This window comes from Macrotis lagotis, chromosome X, assembly GCF_037893015.1.
Source record: "Macrotis lagotis isolate mMagLag1 chromosome X, bilby.v1.9.chrom.fasta, whole genome shotgun sequence".
NCBI classification, from domain to species: Eukaryota; Metazoa; Chordata; class Mammalia; order Peramelemorphia; family Peramelidae; genus Macrotis; species Macrotis lagotis.
This window is the reverse complement of record NC_133666.1, coordinates 653,229,661-653,248,965: the sequence shown is the minus strand read 5'-3', so window position 1 is coordinate 653,248,965 and position 19,305 is coordinate 653,229,661. Positions and strand designations below refer to the sequence as shown.

At 37.7% G+C, this 19,305-nt stretch overlaps 1 protein-coding gene across 5 annotated transcripts in view; it reads left to right on the top strand.

The window, feature by feature from the left end:
* Positions 1 to 19,305, top strand: part of ELAVL1 (ELAV like RNA binding protein 1) — a 68,822-nt gene that overhangs the window by 28,890 nt on the left and 20,627 nt on the right. For all 5 annotated transcript variants that reach the window (XM_074205006.1, XM_074205010.1, XM_074205007.1 and 2 more), the window contains 2 exons: positions 2,866 to 3,049; positions 11,356 to 11,459. In XM_074205006.1, coding sequence (XP_074061107.1) covers positions 2,878 to 3,049; positions 11,356 to 11,459 — 276 coding nt within the window. In that variant the 5' untranslated portion in view covers positions 2,866 to 2,877. The remainder of the gene's footprint in view (positions 1 to 2,865; positions 3,050 to 11,355; positions 11,460 to 19,305) is intronic.

Sequence of the window (19,305 nt, the reverse complement as noted above, 5' to 3'; positions counted from 1 at the left end):
TTTTCCAAATTGATGGGCATCCTCTCACTTTTCAATTTCTAGCCCCCATGGATGCTAGATTAAGGAGTTTAGATTTTATTCAATAGTGAAGAGTCTCGATCCTCATTTTTCTTATCCTTTTTGCATTTGACACTGTTAATCACTCCTTTTTCCTGGACATTTTATTTTTGTCAAGTTTTTGTGACACTACTTTCTTCTTGTTCTCTTAATCTGGCCTCAATCTTTCTTGGTTTTAGTGAGACAGTGGGGTTAAGTGACTTGCTCAAGGTCATACAGTTAAGTAAGCATTAAGTATCTGAGCTAGGATTTGAACTCAGGTCCTCCAGACTCCAGAGCCAGTGCTCTCTCTACTATACCACTTAGCTGTCTGGACTTCAAACTCTCTTGCTGGATCATCATTTTCTCCTGTTCCCTAAACATGGATTTCCTCTAAGGCTCCGTTCAGTTTTTCTCTACCCCATACCTCTTGGTGATCTCAACAACCTTTAGGAGTTTACTTGATCATCTCTATGCAAATGTCTCAGATTTATGTATCTAGCCCTGGTGTCCTCTTACCTCTAATCCTACATCACTGACTATTGGATAACTCTTATAATGTCTAATAGGGATCTCAATGTCAATATGTACAAAACAGAAATCATTATCTTTTCCTAAGAACCCATCCCTCTTTCTATTTCTGTTGAGGACTCTCCAAATAGGCAGCCTCAGAATCATCTTTAATTCTTGTGTCTCCTTCATCTTCTATATTTAATCAAAATTATCTTGTCAATTTTAAGTTCACATTTTCCATATCTTCTTCTTGCCACCTGCATTGTTGACACTTTAATTCAAACCCTTATCATTTCTCTCCTAGGCTACTACAGTAGTCTCCTTATAGGTCTTTTTGCCTTTAATCTCATTTCTCTATTCCTTCCTTGGCATGGCTGCCAAATTGATCTTCCTAAACAAAAGTCTGAGATCCTTTCACAACTCCAGAAGCATCAGTGAGCAAAGTAAATGCACACTCTTCTGACATTTACAGACCATCACCATTTAGCTCCAGCCCATTTTCCTGGAATGATTTCACATTCTTCTCTGTATGCATCTATATTCTAGTTTTGTTGTTTCCAGCTCTCCCTTTTTCACCCCTCTGCCTTTGTGCAGCTTATCCTTCTGTCTATGACCTTTTTTTACCTCTCAGAATTTATAGCTCATTGCTATCCCCTACATGAAGCTTTTGTTGTTCTTTCCAGTTTGTAGTCTCCTCCCAGCACCCCCATCCCTGTTCCCACAAGAATTTGTTTCATTTACTTTGTATATGTGATTAGTTTACTGTATGTAGCTTTGCCCCAGATAAAATGTCCCTTAAGAGCAGGGAATGTTTGTATCTCCAGGGTCTACCACATAGCATGTGCTGATAAATGTTGAATGAATTTGACACTTAATCATTCTGATCACCTGCCTTTGGATGTTTAAACTTATCAGGGCCTTTCCTAAAATGAGGTTTCCAGAATTAAATATGATGCCATCTAAACATAGACTAATTGGGACTGAGAACAGAGAGACTGTCATCTGGATACTGTACCTTTCTCAATGTAGTCTAAGTCCTTGATACATCAACTTTTTAGCCATAACATAGTATGCACTTATACTTAGTTTGTAGTTTAACAACTTAAACTCCAATATCTTTTTCAGACAAAACTGCTATCTAGCAATGCCTCTACCATTTGTGAAATTGATTTTTTCTTACCTCAATACAAGATTTTACATCTTTCCAAGATTTCATCTTGGATTTTGGCCCAACATTGTTTCCTATCAAGATCTTCCTCCATCTAGATATGCAGTGTAGATATTTATCAAAGTAATTAAAGTGATTAATTGAATATATTAAATAACTCTCTTCTTCCTCTTTCTGAATTGACTTTCTACACAGCTAAAATTCCAGGTCTTTTTCAATAATGTTTGTCAGAGTGAATCACTGCCATTTTATACTTTTATGCTTGATTGTTGTTTTTATATGAGTGGCCTTATCCATGTTAAGTTTCTTCTTTTTTAGTTTTCCCAATTTCATTCAGCTTATATTTCCAGGGTGATTTTACATTTTTTCCTCTTGTGAATTCTTCTATTTGGTTTTGTTTTGATTATGGTTTCAGCCTATTGAAGTATTTTAAATCCTGATTCTGTCATTCAGTGTGTATTAAGCTATCCTTTTAAATCCATCTAAATAGGATTTGGCTGATAACATTTAGGATCCTTAGCTTTATCTTTCCTTTTTATCCTTCCTTTCCTCCTTCCTTCCCTCTTTTTTTTTTTGGAGACAATCAGAATTAAGTGACTTGCCCACTGTCACAGATATTAAGTAAATGTAAGATTATGTGTAGCCATTTGACAAAGCAAACAGAATTCATAGTTTCATCATTCAGAGATTTGGGCATCTCCAAATGGACTTCTGAGAATCAAGGTGGGGGAAAGGGGGAGAACAATTTCTTGCTGGGAATATTACAATTTATTATAATTATTATCCTTTGTCCACCAGAAAACTGGAAGGATTGTACAGGGATGAGTGTGATGGCTGAGATTGGGGGTTGAGTACACATAGATATTACCTCTTTTCCAAGTGTTATCTAGCCACTGACATTTTTAGCCTGTGGCAACAATAGCAATTAGAGAAAAGGAAAAACTATGAAAAGTTCTTCAGAGACATTACATATTTCTTTTCAGGTGTCTTGGTGTCAGAAGGGTTTTTATATTTCATGGAGGTTATCTCTTAGAAGAAAGAAGTTATGATTTGAATATTTCTTTCTAAGTGAAAATGTACAAGTTGGCTCTGTCTTAATGTCCTAGAGTATGAATACAAAGGACTTACTTAATTTTTTTTTTTTGCAGATATTTTATAAAATGTCTAATGGTTATGAAGATCACATGGCCGAAGATTGCAGGGATGATATTGGTAGAACGAATTTAATTGTCAACTACCTCCCTCAGAACATGACACAGGATGAATTACGAAGTTTGTTTAGCAGTATTGGTGAAGTTGAATCTGCAAAACTTATTCGTGATAAAGTAGCAGGTAAAAATTAGGCATTTTTGTGGGAAAAAAAATGCTTGTGTTAAGACATACTAAACAGCTCCCATTATAAAGATTTTGAATGTCTTCCTTGTATATACACTCCATTCTCCCTCCATATTACAGAGTAGGTGACATTGCTGAATGTTGTTTAGAAATTACTACTTTTTAAATATTTTTAATTTATTTTTAGGTTTTTGCAAGGCAGATTGGGTCAAGTGGCTTGCCCAAGGCCACACAGCTAGGTAATTATTAAGTGTCTGAGGCTGGATTTGAACTCAGGTACTCCTGACTCCAGGGCCGGTGCTCTATCCACTATACCACCTAGCCGCCCCAAGGTGTCTAGTAAATCTAATCAGAAATGCAGAAATGTGTTTTGCATAATTGAGTATGTGTAATGGGCATCCTATTTCTTGCCTTCTCAGTAAGTGGGAGAAGAATAGAAGGAAGAAGATAATTTGAAACTGAAAATTTTTTTTTAAAGGGCAGGGTCTTTAAAATAAAAAGGATATGAGAGAGGAAACAAATTGCCTATGGATATTTCCTGAGCTAATTGTAGAAAGTAATTGATAGACCCAAAACTTTATAGGAGAAGAAAAAAATTTTAAGAAAGGAATGAGTCATAAGATCCCTAGACTTAAACATTTCCTCTCCAGTTCCTCTAGTTTAGGTAACATGTATGAAAACTAGTAGTCCTAATTCAGAGAATCACATTTAACTTCATATAGGTGTCAATGAGACTTAGTGGAGTGAGATATATAACTGTATTATGACTCTGGCTGGGTCATTATTATATAATCTTATATGGGCTAAACCCAACCTATATTAAGGGCTTTCTGAACTTGTATTGGTCTGATTAGTCAGATAAGCTGTATATTGATCCCAACAGAGTGATGTTATTTTGGTCCAATAGAGCACAAAGGGCAACAATCAACCAACCATTAAATAGCTTATTAAAAAGAAAGAGGGTAGGTAAAAAAGATGGGTACACTACCATTTTATACTAATAAGGTATATTCATGTAAGGTAATCCATAAAATGGAAGGGGAAATCAAGGTAGACAACAGTTCATTCTACATTAAAGTGTATTCTGTAGACCTGGACAGAAAAGTGAAAAGATAATTTGGGAAATGGAGATTGTCATTTCATTTATCTATTGTCTCATGAAGTGCTCTCTGCCAGAAGTGGAACAACTGGGTAGCTTCTTGCTTTGCCTTAGCGATGATTAATATATTGTGTCCCCCTCCTTATTAGACTGGGTCCTCTTTGGGTTTGGGTTTTTTTTTTAGATTTTTCAAGGCAATGGGGTTAAGTGGCTTGCCCAAGGCCACACGGCTAGGTAATTATTAAGTGTCTGAGGCTGGATTTGAACTCAGGTCCTCCTGACTCCAAAGCCAGTGCTCTATCCACTGTGCCACCTAGCCGCCCAGACTGGGTCCTCTTTGAAGGCAGGGACTTTCTTTTGTTTTTCTTTGTTTCTCTAGTAATTAGCAGAGTGCTAAATGGGTGCCTAATAAGAATCTATTGACATATTTACCCAATTTTATTGTTCAGAAAGTTGAGAATCAACAAGGGAAAAATGGTTTCTGAATCCAATTCCTGGTAACCCGGTGGCTGGGCTTAGAAATGGTGGGGACTTTGCCAGGAAGGATGGCTCCCACCTCCAGTTTGTGTAGAGAAGAAGGAGGAAGTTAGTTATTCTCTGACATATGCCTTAGATATCACCCCTAGTTCTAATTCTGTGTGATTCCATTAGCCATACTAGATAAACACACATACATGTACATGTAATATTCTTATTGTGTATATAGGTATGTAATCTATCTCTACTCCCATGGACATTTCTTCACACACACACACACACACACACACACACACACACACACACACACACACACACACACCCTAATACCTCACTATAATACCATCCACATTGAGCCTTCTCTTTGCAGCTCATACCCCTCAACCCCAGTCTCCTCCCCACCCCTAACCTATAGAGTGCTATAAAGTACAATGTAAATTTCCTGTTGTTAAGAGTTGTTACTTTGAAATAAAAATGGTCTTGACTGTTAGAATCAATAAAAATTACAAGCAGGGGAGCTTTGAACACATCCATCTTGTGGCTCCAATGATGCTGCCACTTAGATTTCTCTATTTTGTCATGAAGGCCCTTGGTTTTGTGTCAAAACTGTAGAGCAGCAATGTCTCTCAGACTCCTTTGATAGTCTGGTTAAACATGAACCCCTCAAAGAATGTTTTTATGTAATTGGAGGAAATGCTAAGTTTTACTTAGATTAGTGAAAAGAAAATTGAGTTCACTTGAAGTGAGAAGGAGATAGTGCAGTTGCTTTACAGCTCAAAGGAAAGTACCAATAACAGTGACTCATGCCATTCACAGGACATTAGCAGATAGTTACTAAGCATTTACAATTCAGCACTCCGTACACAGCCAACACAAACTGAGTTTTAGCAAAATTTGCTCTTTTCATGTGCCCTTGGATCCATGTCCAGAGAGAGGGTCAGGGGAGAGGGAGAGGTAGGAAAGGTCAAGGCTGCCCTCTCTCCTGAAATGCTCTGTTCCATTTTCATTGGCTTTGCTAAGAAGACTCCAAAGCTACTCAGACCCACACAAAGAATCTATCAGATGTCTGAAATGGTATTTGAAGCATGGACACTGGAGCTGTTTAGAACACACTGGCTCACTGTTACTGCTGCTGTGTTTTTCTTTTGGCTGGGCAGCATCTGCCCAGTTCTTATTTCCTGTTTGTCTGCCTTCCTGGATCTGAAGCCAAGATTTTTGGCTGCTTGGCTATAGAAGTTGTAAGCTAAATTTTTAGTAAAAATTCAGCTTCATCTATTTACCAGGATTGGCTTATGCTTCATAATATTAGGTATAAGAAGGGTTCTTGGGATTGTAAGTTCTGTGGAGGAAGTGTGGTGCTGTGAGATAGAAAGTCTTCCTCTAAATCCTGTTTCTGCCACTGAATTAGTGCCTGGGTCACCTGGAGCAAGTCCCTTCATGTCTGGAATCTCAGCTTCTTCCTCTACAAAATAAGGGATTTCAGTAAGATTGTTTCTAAGCTCACCATTCCAACTTTAAATCTGTGATACTACTTAATTAAAAATTATGAAAAAAATGTTAGCAACTTTTTATTTGCAAAAACTGAGATTATTTTGTCCTATAGAGTGGTGTTAGTAGTACTGACCTGAGACCTGGATTCTGGTCACTGAGTCGCTCTGGAATCTTTAAGTAGTTTCTTCTCCCCTTCTCCAGGTCTCAATCTTCTCATCTGCAAAATGTGGTCATTGAAGTCAGTGCTTTCTAATGTTCCTGACTCTGGTTGTCATAGTCTGTGATTCCACTATATGGTCCAGATACATAGACACATGCATGTGCATGTAAATACAAACATATAATATGTGTGTGCATACATATGAATACCTATATACCTTTCTAAAATAGCAATAACAAGAATATTGAGAGTGATCTGCAGATTTCAGAGAGTTCTGAGGAAGAGCAGAGCTGTTTTCAGTGATCATCCCAATTTTAGAAAAAGAAGGGAATGAACAAATTTTACAGTTCCTACTATGTGCCAAGTGGCTTAAAGTTATTATCCCATTTGATCTTCATAACCACACTGCTAATTAGGGGCTATAATTGGGGAAACTGAGTCAGGGGTTTAAGTGATTTGCCCAGGGTTACACATCTACTAAGTGTTTGAGACTGAATTTGAACTCTGGTCTTCAGACTATAGACCTAGTACTGAATCCACTTGCCATCTTGCTGTCTAAGCTCCACTTAGCTGCTAAGAGGATACACCTTTGGAAAAAAGGTGCTGATTTTAGGGAGAGAAGTATGAGTTTGTAATTAGTCACTGCTGTTTGCTTGTTATGTTACATAACCAGTGTATTTTGCACCACCTGAAATTTCCAATTTATTTTTGGAAGCATCCCTGTAAGTTTAAATGTATAAGGCAAATTAAGTTATAACATAGCACTGGAAAAAGAAATAGAAAAATGCCTCTTTAGTGTAGGCTCTATTTGATATATATGTGTGTGTGTGTGTGTGTATGCATACATGCACACACACACACACACACACACACACACACACAATTTACTTTGCAGCGGTTGTTTTCCTTTTTACCAGGTTGTGGTTGAACCTTTTTTGTGGAGGTGATTGAGAAATGGAATTAGAAGATTGCTTTCTGGGACAGCTAGGTGATGCAGTGGATAGAGCATCGGCCCTGGAGTCAGAAGGACATGAGTTCAAATCCAGACTCAGATATGTAATAATGACCTAGCTGTGTGAACTTGGGCAAGTCACTTAACTCCATTGCCTTATTTTAAAAAAAAGAAGATTGCTTTCTTCTTACTCCCCCTATTCTTGAACTAGAACTTTTAATTCTTTCCACCCCCACACCCCCTTTTTTTTGTTAGAATAGCTCTCCTAGAGCCCAGAGGTTTTAACTTTTACATTTTCCCTTCTTTCTCCTCTCCTCATCCCCCATATTTTTGAGACTCTTGATAGAATTAAAGGTCTCTCTGTCTCCTCTAGCCCTCCTTTAGGCCATTTTGAATAAACTAACTTTATGATCAAGTTGAGAATAATCTTTGAAGGATTTAGTTTATTGCCTCTTGAATTATTCTCCCTCTCCCACTTTGTTCTTCTTACTTCAGCCAGTCCTCTTTGCCCTTTTTTGCTGTAGGTTTCATTCCTTCACAGATCTCTGGGCATAGCCATCCCTTCACAGGAGTGTTTTAGGGAGATTTCTGCTCCTGCCCCTATCCTGTTAATTTGGAGAAGCTCTCACTGACTTATTTAAAGCAAAGGTATTGGGAGCTTGGGAGCTTTTCTTTCACAGATTTCCCCTCTAGTGTGAAAAGACTAGTAAGGAGGAGACTTCCTCTGCCTCAACTAATCTTTATTAGGCAGACCTTAGCTTTTTTTCATGCTTTCTTTGAGAGAAAGGAACCTTTATGATGTGACTGGCTGTCTTGTTGTCTTTATCTCCCCTCCATCCCCTCCTTTATTTTTTTTTAATTATAAAGATTTCATTTATTTAGAGTTTTACAATTTTTCCCCCCTAATCTTACTCCCCCCCACTCTCCCACAGAAGGCAATTTTCCAGTCTTTACATTGTTTCCATGGTATACATTGTTCCAAATTGAATGTAATGAAATATAAACATAAAGTATAAGAGATGGCAAGTTCAGACAATAAGATATCAGGTGTTTTTTTTTTTTATACTAAATTAAAGGTAATAGTCCTTGGTCTTTGTTCAAACTCCACAGTTCTTTCTCTGGATACAGATGGTATTCTCCATAGCAGACAGCCCAAAATTGTCCCTGATTGTTGCACTGATGGAATGAGTGAGTCCATCAAGGTTGATTATCACCCCCATGTTGCTTTTAGGGTGTCTGAGGCCATATTTGAACTCAGGTCTTCTTGACTCCAAGACTGGGGCTTTGTACAACTGTACCACCTAGATGTCCCTAAAGTGTCTTTTTAACAAAATAATGGTTGAGTCTCTAACTGTAAGCTTCCTACCATATCCCTTTGATTCCTAGGTTTTTCCAGAGAAAGAGTATCATCTGATATCTTCCTCGACCTAGGTGTTTCAGAGATACTCTTTTCCCCAAGGACAGGACACTATCAGATATCCTGGGCTAGAATCATTCACTCTGACCTCTTGAGTTCTCAGAAGGGAAGGGTTTTAAAATTAAGAACTGTGCTATGCTAGTTCTTTCTATGAAAAAGACTGAAGGAAGACTGAAGTGACTTGAAGTTTGTTTTTGAATAACTCCCCCCCCATGTTATTTCCCTGCTAGATCCTCATGAAGTCGGTTTACAATATCATACCCTTTTGGGGAGGGTTTACCAAAATTTACAGTTCTTCATAAACTCAGCGATATGTGGTTTCCCATCCCTAATTCAGTGATTTTACTCCTGCCCCAGGTACCCATATCTGCTCCTTTTTTTTCAAGCTTTCCAGTCAGCTTTGCTAACCAATCCTCTCTCCAAGGTCCTTACAGTTTCATGGAAGCAAAAAATACATCTTTTTTTTTTTTTGTTTCTTAAATTGGAAGATGCCCCAACTTAGACCCTACTACTCAATATTTGAGAAGTCTGACTTCACTGATCCTGGGGCATCTGCCACCATCACCACAATTCACGTTCTCAGCATTTCCAGTGGGGAAAGGAGAGTGGAAATGTGTTCTTTGCCCCTGTAAATATGTTTTCTCTTATTTTCCTCCACCCCTAGATTCATGGGATAGAATCATTACAAAGGGCATTGCTTAAGTTTTCCTAAAAAGTGATCTCTCAGTTCCTTATTTATCACAATATCATTTTCCTTAGCTTGTTTCTCACTTCTTCCAGCATTACTTCTTTTCAGTTATTTCCAACTTCATTTGAATTGTAGGGATAAAAATTACCTTTCTATATCTTGGATATCTTTAGGATGATCTGCTGCCAATGCATGAACTAGTTCTGGGACAGCTGTAAAGCAGTCTTTGTAAATCAATTTTTGGATTGCTTGTCCTTTTTTTTTGAAACAATAAGCTACATCATTAAAATCACTTGGTCAAAGTTACAAAGAATTAGCTTTGGGATCAGCTTAAGAAAGGAATATAACTGTGGGGGTGAGGAGGCTGTATATTCAATAACTTCTATACTTTATATAAACTCTAGATTCTATGAGTCTTGTGGCTGCTAGAACTGTCCATTAAACCACTTTGCTCTTTGAGTAGAGACTGGTTAACTGTTTTTAAGGGAGCCTGAAGAAAAGATTCCCTATACTGCATAGGGAGTTAGATTAAGGGGTATTTAGGATTTTTGCAAGTTAGAAGTCTTATTCTATGACTTCACTAATTTGAGTAGGGAAGGTGCCATTTCAACAGTGTCTTCAAGGCAAAACTACTGAACTGAGTAGGATAAAGTGATGTGGACCTGATTTAACAAGTTTTTTTAATCTAGACATCAGCAGTAATATAGTATTTTGACCAGTCTCCCACAAGGTCAGATATGTCACCTCCAATGTGTAATCTGGAGAGAGAGAGAGAGAGAGAGAGAGAGAGAGAGAGAGAGAGAGAGAGAGAGAGAGAGAGTTAATTTACTTATGATAGCCTCATTTCCTTGTTTGTGAGGATGGAGGGCACCTAGGATCACAAATTTACAGCTGGAAGAAACCATAGAGGCCAGCAAGTCTTGACACACTCTTTTCACAAAATGAGAAAAATGAGGCACAAGTTGATTAAGGAGCCTGATTTTATTTAGCTAGGAAATATCTTCAAGATTTTTAAGCCTGGTCTATTTGATTCTTGAATCTGTTACCCTGTCTGGTCAACCCTGAGTCCCATTTTCCACATCAGATTTGTGGGCACAAAGGAGGCTAGGATATTGGCATTTTCTGACTTCTTCAGGGGTAGACTGGTTGTGCTGCCCTGTTAAGCAGCTCACATTAGTTTTCTTGAGGCTTGGGAAACTGAACTTGCCTTTTCAGGATCAGGGAGTGCTTGTGTCTAACATAATGGAAATAATCTTCAAGCCAACCAAAAGTAGAGATAGCCATATTTTTTCAAAGATAGTTCTATTGTCATTGATTACCTAGTGTTTTCATAGTCAAAGAAATGGAGCCTCAGGTAAGTAACTTCATCTTCCTTGGCCTTTGTGAGCTATGCCTCCAGGTCACTGAATGAATCAGATTAAAAAAAAAAGAAAACCAGCTTCTTGCCCCAAAGGATCCAATTTGTTCATGGATACTGGCTCAAGAGGAGGGGACCAGATTGCATAGTCTTGTGACAGATAAGTCAAAGTTCACAATTCCCTTCTTATTTCTCTCCCAAGGAATGAGAGTAGTGGCATCATGTGATGAGAATGCCATGGTACTTTTTCAATGCCTTTGGTCTCTATTAATCATGAAAGGCATAGATGTAGCTTCTAATTTTTTCATTAATAATGTTTTATTTCTGTGATCTTATAGGTTTCTTATAATCTACAGTTGTTTGAATTAGCCTAGGCTAAAAAGATGAAGCACTTAAATTAGTAGTTTCTTGCTTGGAAGTGGGGTCTGGTTTCTGGTATTCCATAGTCCTTTACTCAGTTCTGTGAGCCTCATAATACTTGCCTTGGACTCCTGGGCATAAGTTTTGATAAAGTGACTTAAGTCTTTGATGTTTGGGTATGGTCTTTAGTTACTGAGGGAAATTTCCATAATAAATCAACAATGTCTTTGCAAAAAACAAACACTGGAATGGCTTGGTGATTGGTGGATCATTTAAAACATTATATATGTTCTTCCATGCAGGTCACAGCTTAGGCTATGGCTTTGTGAATTACGTGACTGCAAAAGATGCCGAAAGAGCAATAAACACACTGAATGGCCTGAGACTCCAGTCAAAAACTATTAAGGTAAAGAGGTTTTATTACAACTTCCCTTCATTCAGTAGAATGGTATTGAGTGCTGACACTTTAAAAAGTGTGCCAATGACCCATCAACCTCCTAGTGTTAGAGGTGATAGTGTGTACATAAAAAATTCTCTTCAGAGTTTTGGTACTTCAGAAGAATATGTTCTATCTCCATTCTTTTTTATTTGCAAAATTAAATAATATATGATCGAATCCTATATCTCGTGGTTGAAACTAAAAATCAAATAAAAGGAGATGGTTTCCCAAGGTTTCTACGACATTACATCATTCAAATTCCAGGTTTGGTGTACATTAATTTTACTAATTACCCCACAGGGTACATTCTGCTAGCTTTCAAAATCACCTAGGCAGGAAGATATTCCAAATACTGTTTCTAAGACTTCCTTTGGCAGGAGCCATGTCACAGCAGTAAAAATTTTTTAAAAAATCAGTGCAGAAAGAATCTCAAGAAGTCATTGAATTCAAGGCAAAAATTCAGTGTAGAAAGAATCTGAAGAAGTCGTTGAATTGAAGGCCATTCACTATTTGTGTATAAACTTCTCAAGGGCAGAAATTATATAGTAGGGAGGGAACAAATATTTATTCTGTACCTGCTTTATACCAGGCCCTATGCTGAGCATTTTATGAATTATTTTTCTCACAATAACCTTGTTAGGTGCTATTATTATCCCTATTTTACAGATGAGAAAACTGAGGCAGACAAAAGTTACTTGTCTAGAATCACATAACTAATAATTGTCTGATGCTATATTTGAACTAGGCTCAGTGCTCTAACCACTGGACCACATAAATGCTTCAGGTATCCCCCAGTCAGTTTGGGGCATTATGAGATGATAATTAAATTTAATCTTTTTTTGTTCATTCTTCTGTATCCTTTCTTATCCTTTCCTCTTTTACATACCTCATCATAACTTTTGTTTAGGTTTCAAGATTGTTCATCTAACTTATCATAGAGTAATATTTATAAATTGTTCACCTTTAAATTGAACAAAAATAGAGCAAAAGGTGGCATGTGTAATAAATGTGTGTGGGTGTATGTATACATATACATACTGTGGGTATGGGAATGGAGGAAGGTGGAGGCAGCTAGGTGGCTTAGTAGATTCAGCACTGGACCTAGAGTTGGGAAGATCTAAGTTCAAATTTTGTCTCAGATATTTAATTGCTATGTGACTTTGGGCAAATCACTTCTCCTCTTTCCCTTTAATCCCCTGGAGAAGGAAATATCAAACCACTCCAGGATCTTTGCCAATAAAACCCCATTAGTGTTGGCATGCTATGATCCACAGGGGTCACAAAAGAAGGTCTGCCTAGCCTTTTACCAACATTCATTTACCTGAATTAGTTACTAATGAAATTCACATTTGAATCTTGTATAGGCTAGAGGCTCTTTCTAGACTTATTGCATATCACTCCTCTTCACACCATCTATGTTCTAACCAAAGTGCCATATTTCCTTTTTGTTGACCTATTTTTTTACTTCCTTTCTTTACACAGGCTGTCCTGCATTCCTAAAATAAACTTTCTCATCTCAATCTCTTAGAATCTTTGGCTTCGTTCAAGGTTAAACTTAAGTCTTTTCCTATGGGAAGTCTTTTTGATACTGTTGTTTATACTTTTTCTTTTTCCTTATAAATTATCTTGCGTGTATTTACCTGTATTAGTGTTGTATCCTCCCAAGCACAATGAGGGCAGAGGGGCTTTTTAGGATTTTCATTTTGGCATTTTCACTTCACTGCACAGTCCATTGCAGTGCATTTATAAGTCCTTGATGAATTGGTCTCTGGCCCTGACTATACCTCTCAGATTTGGCACTTGATCAATGTGAGCTTGCTAGGGAGCCCAGAATGGGTCCTACTATCAGGGTTCTTCCAGATGGGTCAGGCTCTGCAGTCCTGCTTCTGCATTCTATCATAGTGATTCCTTGGGCCTCCAACTCTGACCTGAATTGAAATGATGTCACTTGTTTTTTCTGCTAAGGGATCTAGTAGACAGTACTTTGTATTCAAGGCTGTTGAGTTTGTTAAATATCAGCTAACCAGCCAACTGTCTAGGGAACTTAGTTACCAAAGTGGTAGGAAGGCATGTTGGAGGTCCCAATCATCCTGATGTTTCTAAGTCTCCATGTTTATAGATCATTTTTTATATAGTAGTCATTCAGCATAAATTACAATGTATGAAAATAATATATGTTATCCTTTAGTTTATAAATATATGCTTTGAAGTGTTATTCTTTTGTGGTTTATCAGCCACCTAATATGGTTTAATCCCTGTTTTTGTTTTTTTTTGTTTTATTTGTTTTTGCCTGGTTCTATGTAATAGCAGTAGGACTTATAGAAATAATTGCTCAAATTTTCTTTTTGTCCTTCATTTTCAAAGGGGACTGACCAATAATATCATAAATGATGTCTTGTACATGAATTGAATTTTACTGAGGCAGAGTTGCACAGTCATTAGCCCCACTCCCTCCCAGAGTCTTCAAAGTCCAGTGGCCAGACAAGTCAGGATTGATTGTGATGACCTGCCATGCAGTGGATTTAATGTCTTACCATGCTTTCTTAAGTTCTCTATAATGCCTGCTGCAACTGCCTTCATGGCTCATCAAACAAATTGTTCTCATCTGCCCATTTGACCATGAAAGTCTTCATGTGCTTGAAGTAGACATCCCTTTAAATCATCAATGAGTTTGAGATCCATCAGTTTAGTCCTTCTGCCAAAATGATTTACTGGGATGTGGTCACTGTGCTTCTTGGAGTCACAGGTGAGAGTTGACTGACAAGTAGATACCAAAAGTGAATGGGCAGCCCTGAAAAGGGCTTGGCAAGCCAAGCCCTCATCAAGAGGTGCTAATCTTTCTTGAATACCCCATTCCTCCCAGCCCCAGATTAAGGTTTGGTTTGTGGCCAAAGAAGAGAATGAAGCTTACTGAGCCACATCTTGTAAGTGCATCTTCCTTATCATAGTGACTAATCACTGTCTGGTGTCTTTTTTTTTTTTTTTTACCAACTTCTTCAATATGTGATCCATACCTGTTGCCTTTTATTTCTCCCCTACCAGTCCCTTCTTAGGTTTTTTTTTTTTCCAAGGCAAACAGGGTTAAGTGGCTTGCCCAAGGCCACACAGCTAGGTCATTATTAAGTGTCAGACTGGATTTGAACCCAGGTACTCATGACTCCAGGGCTGGTGCTTTATCCACTGTGCCACCTAGCCACCCCTACCAGTCCCTTCTAAGGTACTCATGACTCCAGGGCTGGTGCTTTATCCACTGTGCCACCTAGCTGCCCCTACCAGTCCCTCCTTAATGTTACTGACTGGTTTCCAGACCCACTACTTTACAAGAATTGCCTACTGAAAGTCCAGTTTGTCTTTCTTAAATCCAGTGGTCATTTCTCAGTATCCTTGATTTTTCTGTCATTTGAACTTGGCCTTTTTGAAACGTTTTCCTCCTCTAGTTTCTGTGATTGCTGCACTTTTCCCATTCTCTAGCTCAAGATAACTCTTTGTTTCCTTTGCTATTGCTTCTTGTTCTTGACCCTGAGTGATCCTTAAAGCACATTTTTTCAGACCTGCCCTCATTCACTCCCTTGAGGTCATTTATTCTCCTCACTTAAACTCTCTACAGATAATTCCCAAGTCTACATCTTTCCTCTATTTTCAACTGCCTTCAAAATATTTCCATTTTTATATTTTTCATCCATGAAATCAATCCCAAAATGACTAAAAAATTGAATTTCAAATGAACTAACTTTCCTCTAAAATGACTTTTCTTACCAACTGTACCATTTCTATTAAAAATACCACTATTTCCCCTAGTTTCTCAGGCTAAAAATCCTGGAATCATCCGTGATTATCCCCTTTCTTTATCTTGAATATTTTATACATCATCAAACCCTTTTATCTCTTCTTTCAGAATGTCTCTTGTATGTTCTTTTTTCTCCATAGCCACTCATAAATTTGTTTCTTCAACATATATTTATTAGGTGCCTGCTCTGTGTTGTTCTGGGGGAAGATAGCATCCTAGTTCAGACCCTCATCTCTTCCCTTTGGAATAATTACGACAGCCTCCTAATGGATCTTTCTGCCTGGGCTCTCTTGTCTTTTTCAGGCGATCTTGTCATATTGCTGCCACCTAGATCTTCCCAAAATTATTGTCATGTGAGAGCACAGATGAAGACAGAAAAGAAATGGTTCTTTCTCTTTCCCTTAACATATTAAAACAGTAATCTTTTAAAGTCCAGCCCAAGCTCTGTCTTCTCCAGTTTCTCCAGTGCATACTTCTGAATTCCCTTTATACTCAACTCAGTTGAATACACTTTCATATTTAGTTAATCGGTCATTCAACAGACACCTGCTTGATGCAATGTGGCTGATTTTACTAGTCTCTAGTCAAATTGTAAATATCTTAGAATTCTATGTCCCTTAACACTTGACTGGTTTGGAGAAGAACTGTTTGTATTCATCAGTGCTAGAGATATTGGAAGTGTTGATAAATGCTCAATGACTCTAGCAAGATATAACCCCCCTCAAAGCCAGCAGTTTCCTGGTTAGTCCTTACAAGTTATAGGCCTTTGGATGTATCATACATCAGTTACCTAAGGATTAGTACCTGAGTGTAGAAGCTCATTACAAAAAAGGTGGCTCCTGGGTAATGGATTTTTTAGCCACAGTAATTTATGAAATGTAGAAAGTCTACTTCTATATTAGGTAAAGTAAGTATCCACATAGATTAAATCCCTTTTCTTAGAAATTATCAAAGGATGGTGATGTAAAGTTATCATAGTTTCTGTGAATTTGTCCCTCACTATAGGGTCTCACTTAGGGTCTCCAGGAAGATCCTCACATTAGAATGACTCACAAAAAGAGGGATGGTAGAATCTTCTTTTCTGGAGGCACACAGAGCTAAGCTACAGAATCTAGGATGGCTTAGATACCTGGAGAATATTGACCTGGGTACCTGGAATAAAGAGAACTTAGCAGATTTTCTATATTTCTTGGAAACATCAGTTTAAAGTATAATATAAAGAATTCAATTTTTTTGAGTTTTTTATGCCATTCCATATTGAGGGTGAGGTTTTACTTCCCCACTTTAATTCCTTGCTCTTCCTTATCTTTTCCTTTTATCCTTTTCCATTTCTGTCCCTGAAAATACCTCCAGCTAATAAATCCATTTCTGTTATTCTCTCAGCATTACACTCTCTGCATATCAGTTTTTTCTTTAGACTTAACCAGTGGGGGATCACTCCTTGTGGGAAAAGTATCTTTACTAATGCAGATTAAAGGTTTTTCTGTAAGTTACAATCTTAGAGGGCTTATTTGGGGAAAGGAGTTATTGAGAGATTAAATGAGGTCAGAAAGCTTGCTGAGTCAGGGAGCAGTGTTTGAAATTAGTTCCTTTTTGACTTCAAAGCAGCCCCCTTCACTAGAATAATCTAGAATGACTCTCAATCTAGAATGCTTTGTGAAATTTGAAATGCTGAAAAAAATGAGAGCTGTTGCTATTGTTGTTATTTATTTTCCTCATTGATTTTTCTATTCATAACATTTGATATGTTCAGTAGCCAGTTGCAGTGCCAATTTCCCAGTCATCTCTATCAGGAATTTTTCTAGTGATTTCATGTGTCTCATCTTTGGGGTACCTATTTCCTATTATTTCATCTAAGGCTATTATTCTATTTTGACTTCACACATCAGGATTTCTGTGTAGAATTGATTGTCTCTGTGTTTTTTAGTAGATGGCACATGTATATTGTCATGTTGCTGTGGTTTGTTGTAAGCTTAAATTACTCCTTTGACTATTAAATTTTTTTTTGATACATAATTGAGGTTTACTAATTCAATTCTCCTTGATTCTTCTTTATACTACTCTTTTCTCCTTACTCTGACTTTTTCCTTATTCCCTCTCCCCTAGGCCTATGGAAGACCTTTTGGATATTGATCTTTCTATCTATCCTACCCTACCTACCCATCCATGGAACCCAAAATAAAAGCTGGTGGGGGATATGATGAACATTGTATTTTATTCTTCTACATCTATTCATAGGCTACACCTATTCCTAGGTTGGAGTGAAGATAAATAAAGCATATTCTTCCTCCCATTCCTTTCTATCTGATCAGGTGAAGCTGACATCCAAAGCAACATTTTAATAAAAGATCTGTCTAGAAAAAAAACCCAATGTATTAGCTTAGCCCTGGCTTTGCCTTTCTCTTGAGGTCTGAATCCAACAAAGGCTTGTTTATTTTCCTCTAAGAGTTACATCAAGTCAGAAAGCATTTGTTAAATGTTTACTATGTGCCAGATACTATGCTAAATATAAACAAAAAAAGAAAGGATAGTCCCTGTCCAAAAGGAGCTTAGATTCTAATGGGGAATACATAAAAGGGACCTGAAAAGTGGGCATGGGGGGAGAACTCTGGACAGTCAAGAGTAAAGCTCAGAGAAGAGCATCTCTCCTGAAGACAACTCTATTTAGCACTTTGTAATCTATATTTCATTGATTTACACATTAATGTAAGGGAAACTCTAGGAATAAGGACGATTTGAGTAGGACTCAACAGAAGGATCTGATAAAAGGGAGAAGGAACTGAAGGAAGAAATAAAAAGACTAAAGAGCTGAAGGGAAGAGAAGCAGAAGGTAAAAATTTGGAGAAAAAACGTCATTTAGTCAATCAAGATATCATCTTCATTTATATCATCTTCATGTTTTGCCCAGAAACAATTCATCACCATCACCAGGAAGCTCATCAATATAGAAATTGCTTCAGCTTTGCAAGTCATATCTCATCAGTATCTGCAATTGCTTCTGTTTCTCTCATTTGAGACCTGGAGGTTAGAATGAAAAGTTCTTTCCATAGCCTCCCCTTATAGAGGGCTTAAAATGCCAGCCATCTCTTCATTTGATACAAGCTTGGTTTCAAGACCAATATCTGCTGTGATGCACTTTTTCTTCTCCTCCTTTCCCTCCAGCTTCTTTTTTGAGTATTGCCATCCCTCATTAGATTATAAAGTCCCTTGAGGGTAGAGACTATTTTTATTTTTCATCTCCTAAAGGGGTCAAAGCTTGATAAGAGAAGGGAAAAGATGTTGGATGTGGCTATCATGATGATAAACAGTGGGTTTATTTTGTTGGTGAAGAGAATAACAACTCCAGAGCTATAACTATGAATAGTTTTACATAACAGTTCTCCCAGGAGCTACTAGCAAGAATTAACAATTGAGGATCTCATATCTAGCAAGTAAGGAGTGACTTTAATGTCAAAGTGACTAAAGTTTAAAGTTCAAGTGGTCTTTCTCCTAGAAGAAAAGATAAAGTGGTAATAACAAAATTTGAGGTCATCCAGGAGAATGACTTAAAAACAGAAACAATAGCAAAGAGGAAAAAAAGCTTTAGTGAGAAAATGAAGAAGGAAAAGATTTGAAAGGTCAGAGGGGATTCTTAATCTCTTAGGAATGGATAAAGCACTGGCCTTGGAGTCAGGAGTACCTGGGTTCAAATCCGGCCTCAGACACTTAATAATTACCTAGCTGTGTGGCCTTGGGCAAGCCACTTAACCCCAGTTGCCTTGCAAAAAACCTAAAAAAAAAATCTCTTAGGAAGATAGAGGGTGGAAGAATATGATACAAAGAGGAAGGTTCTGGACATGCTGAAAGAGGAAGCTGCTACTGTTTATAAATATTTGTCCTTCATTTGCAAAGAAAGTACAAGCATGTGAATTGGATTTGAGTGAGTTTGCTGTGCTAAGTCACCAGTCTCACTTTCTCCTCTAGAGCCATTTGAGTCCACTGGCCAGATATGAATCAGAACAACTGGAGATGACCCTGGATTTGAGG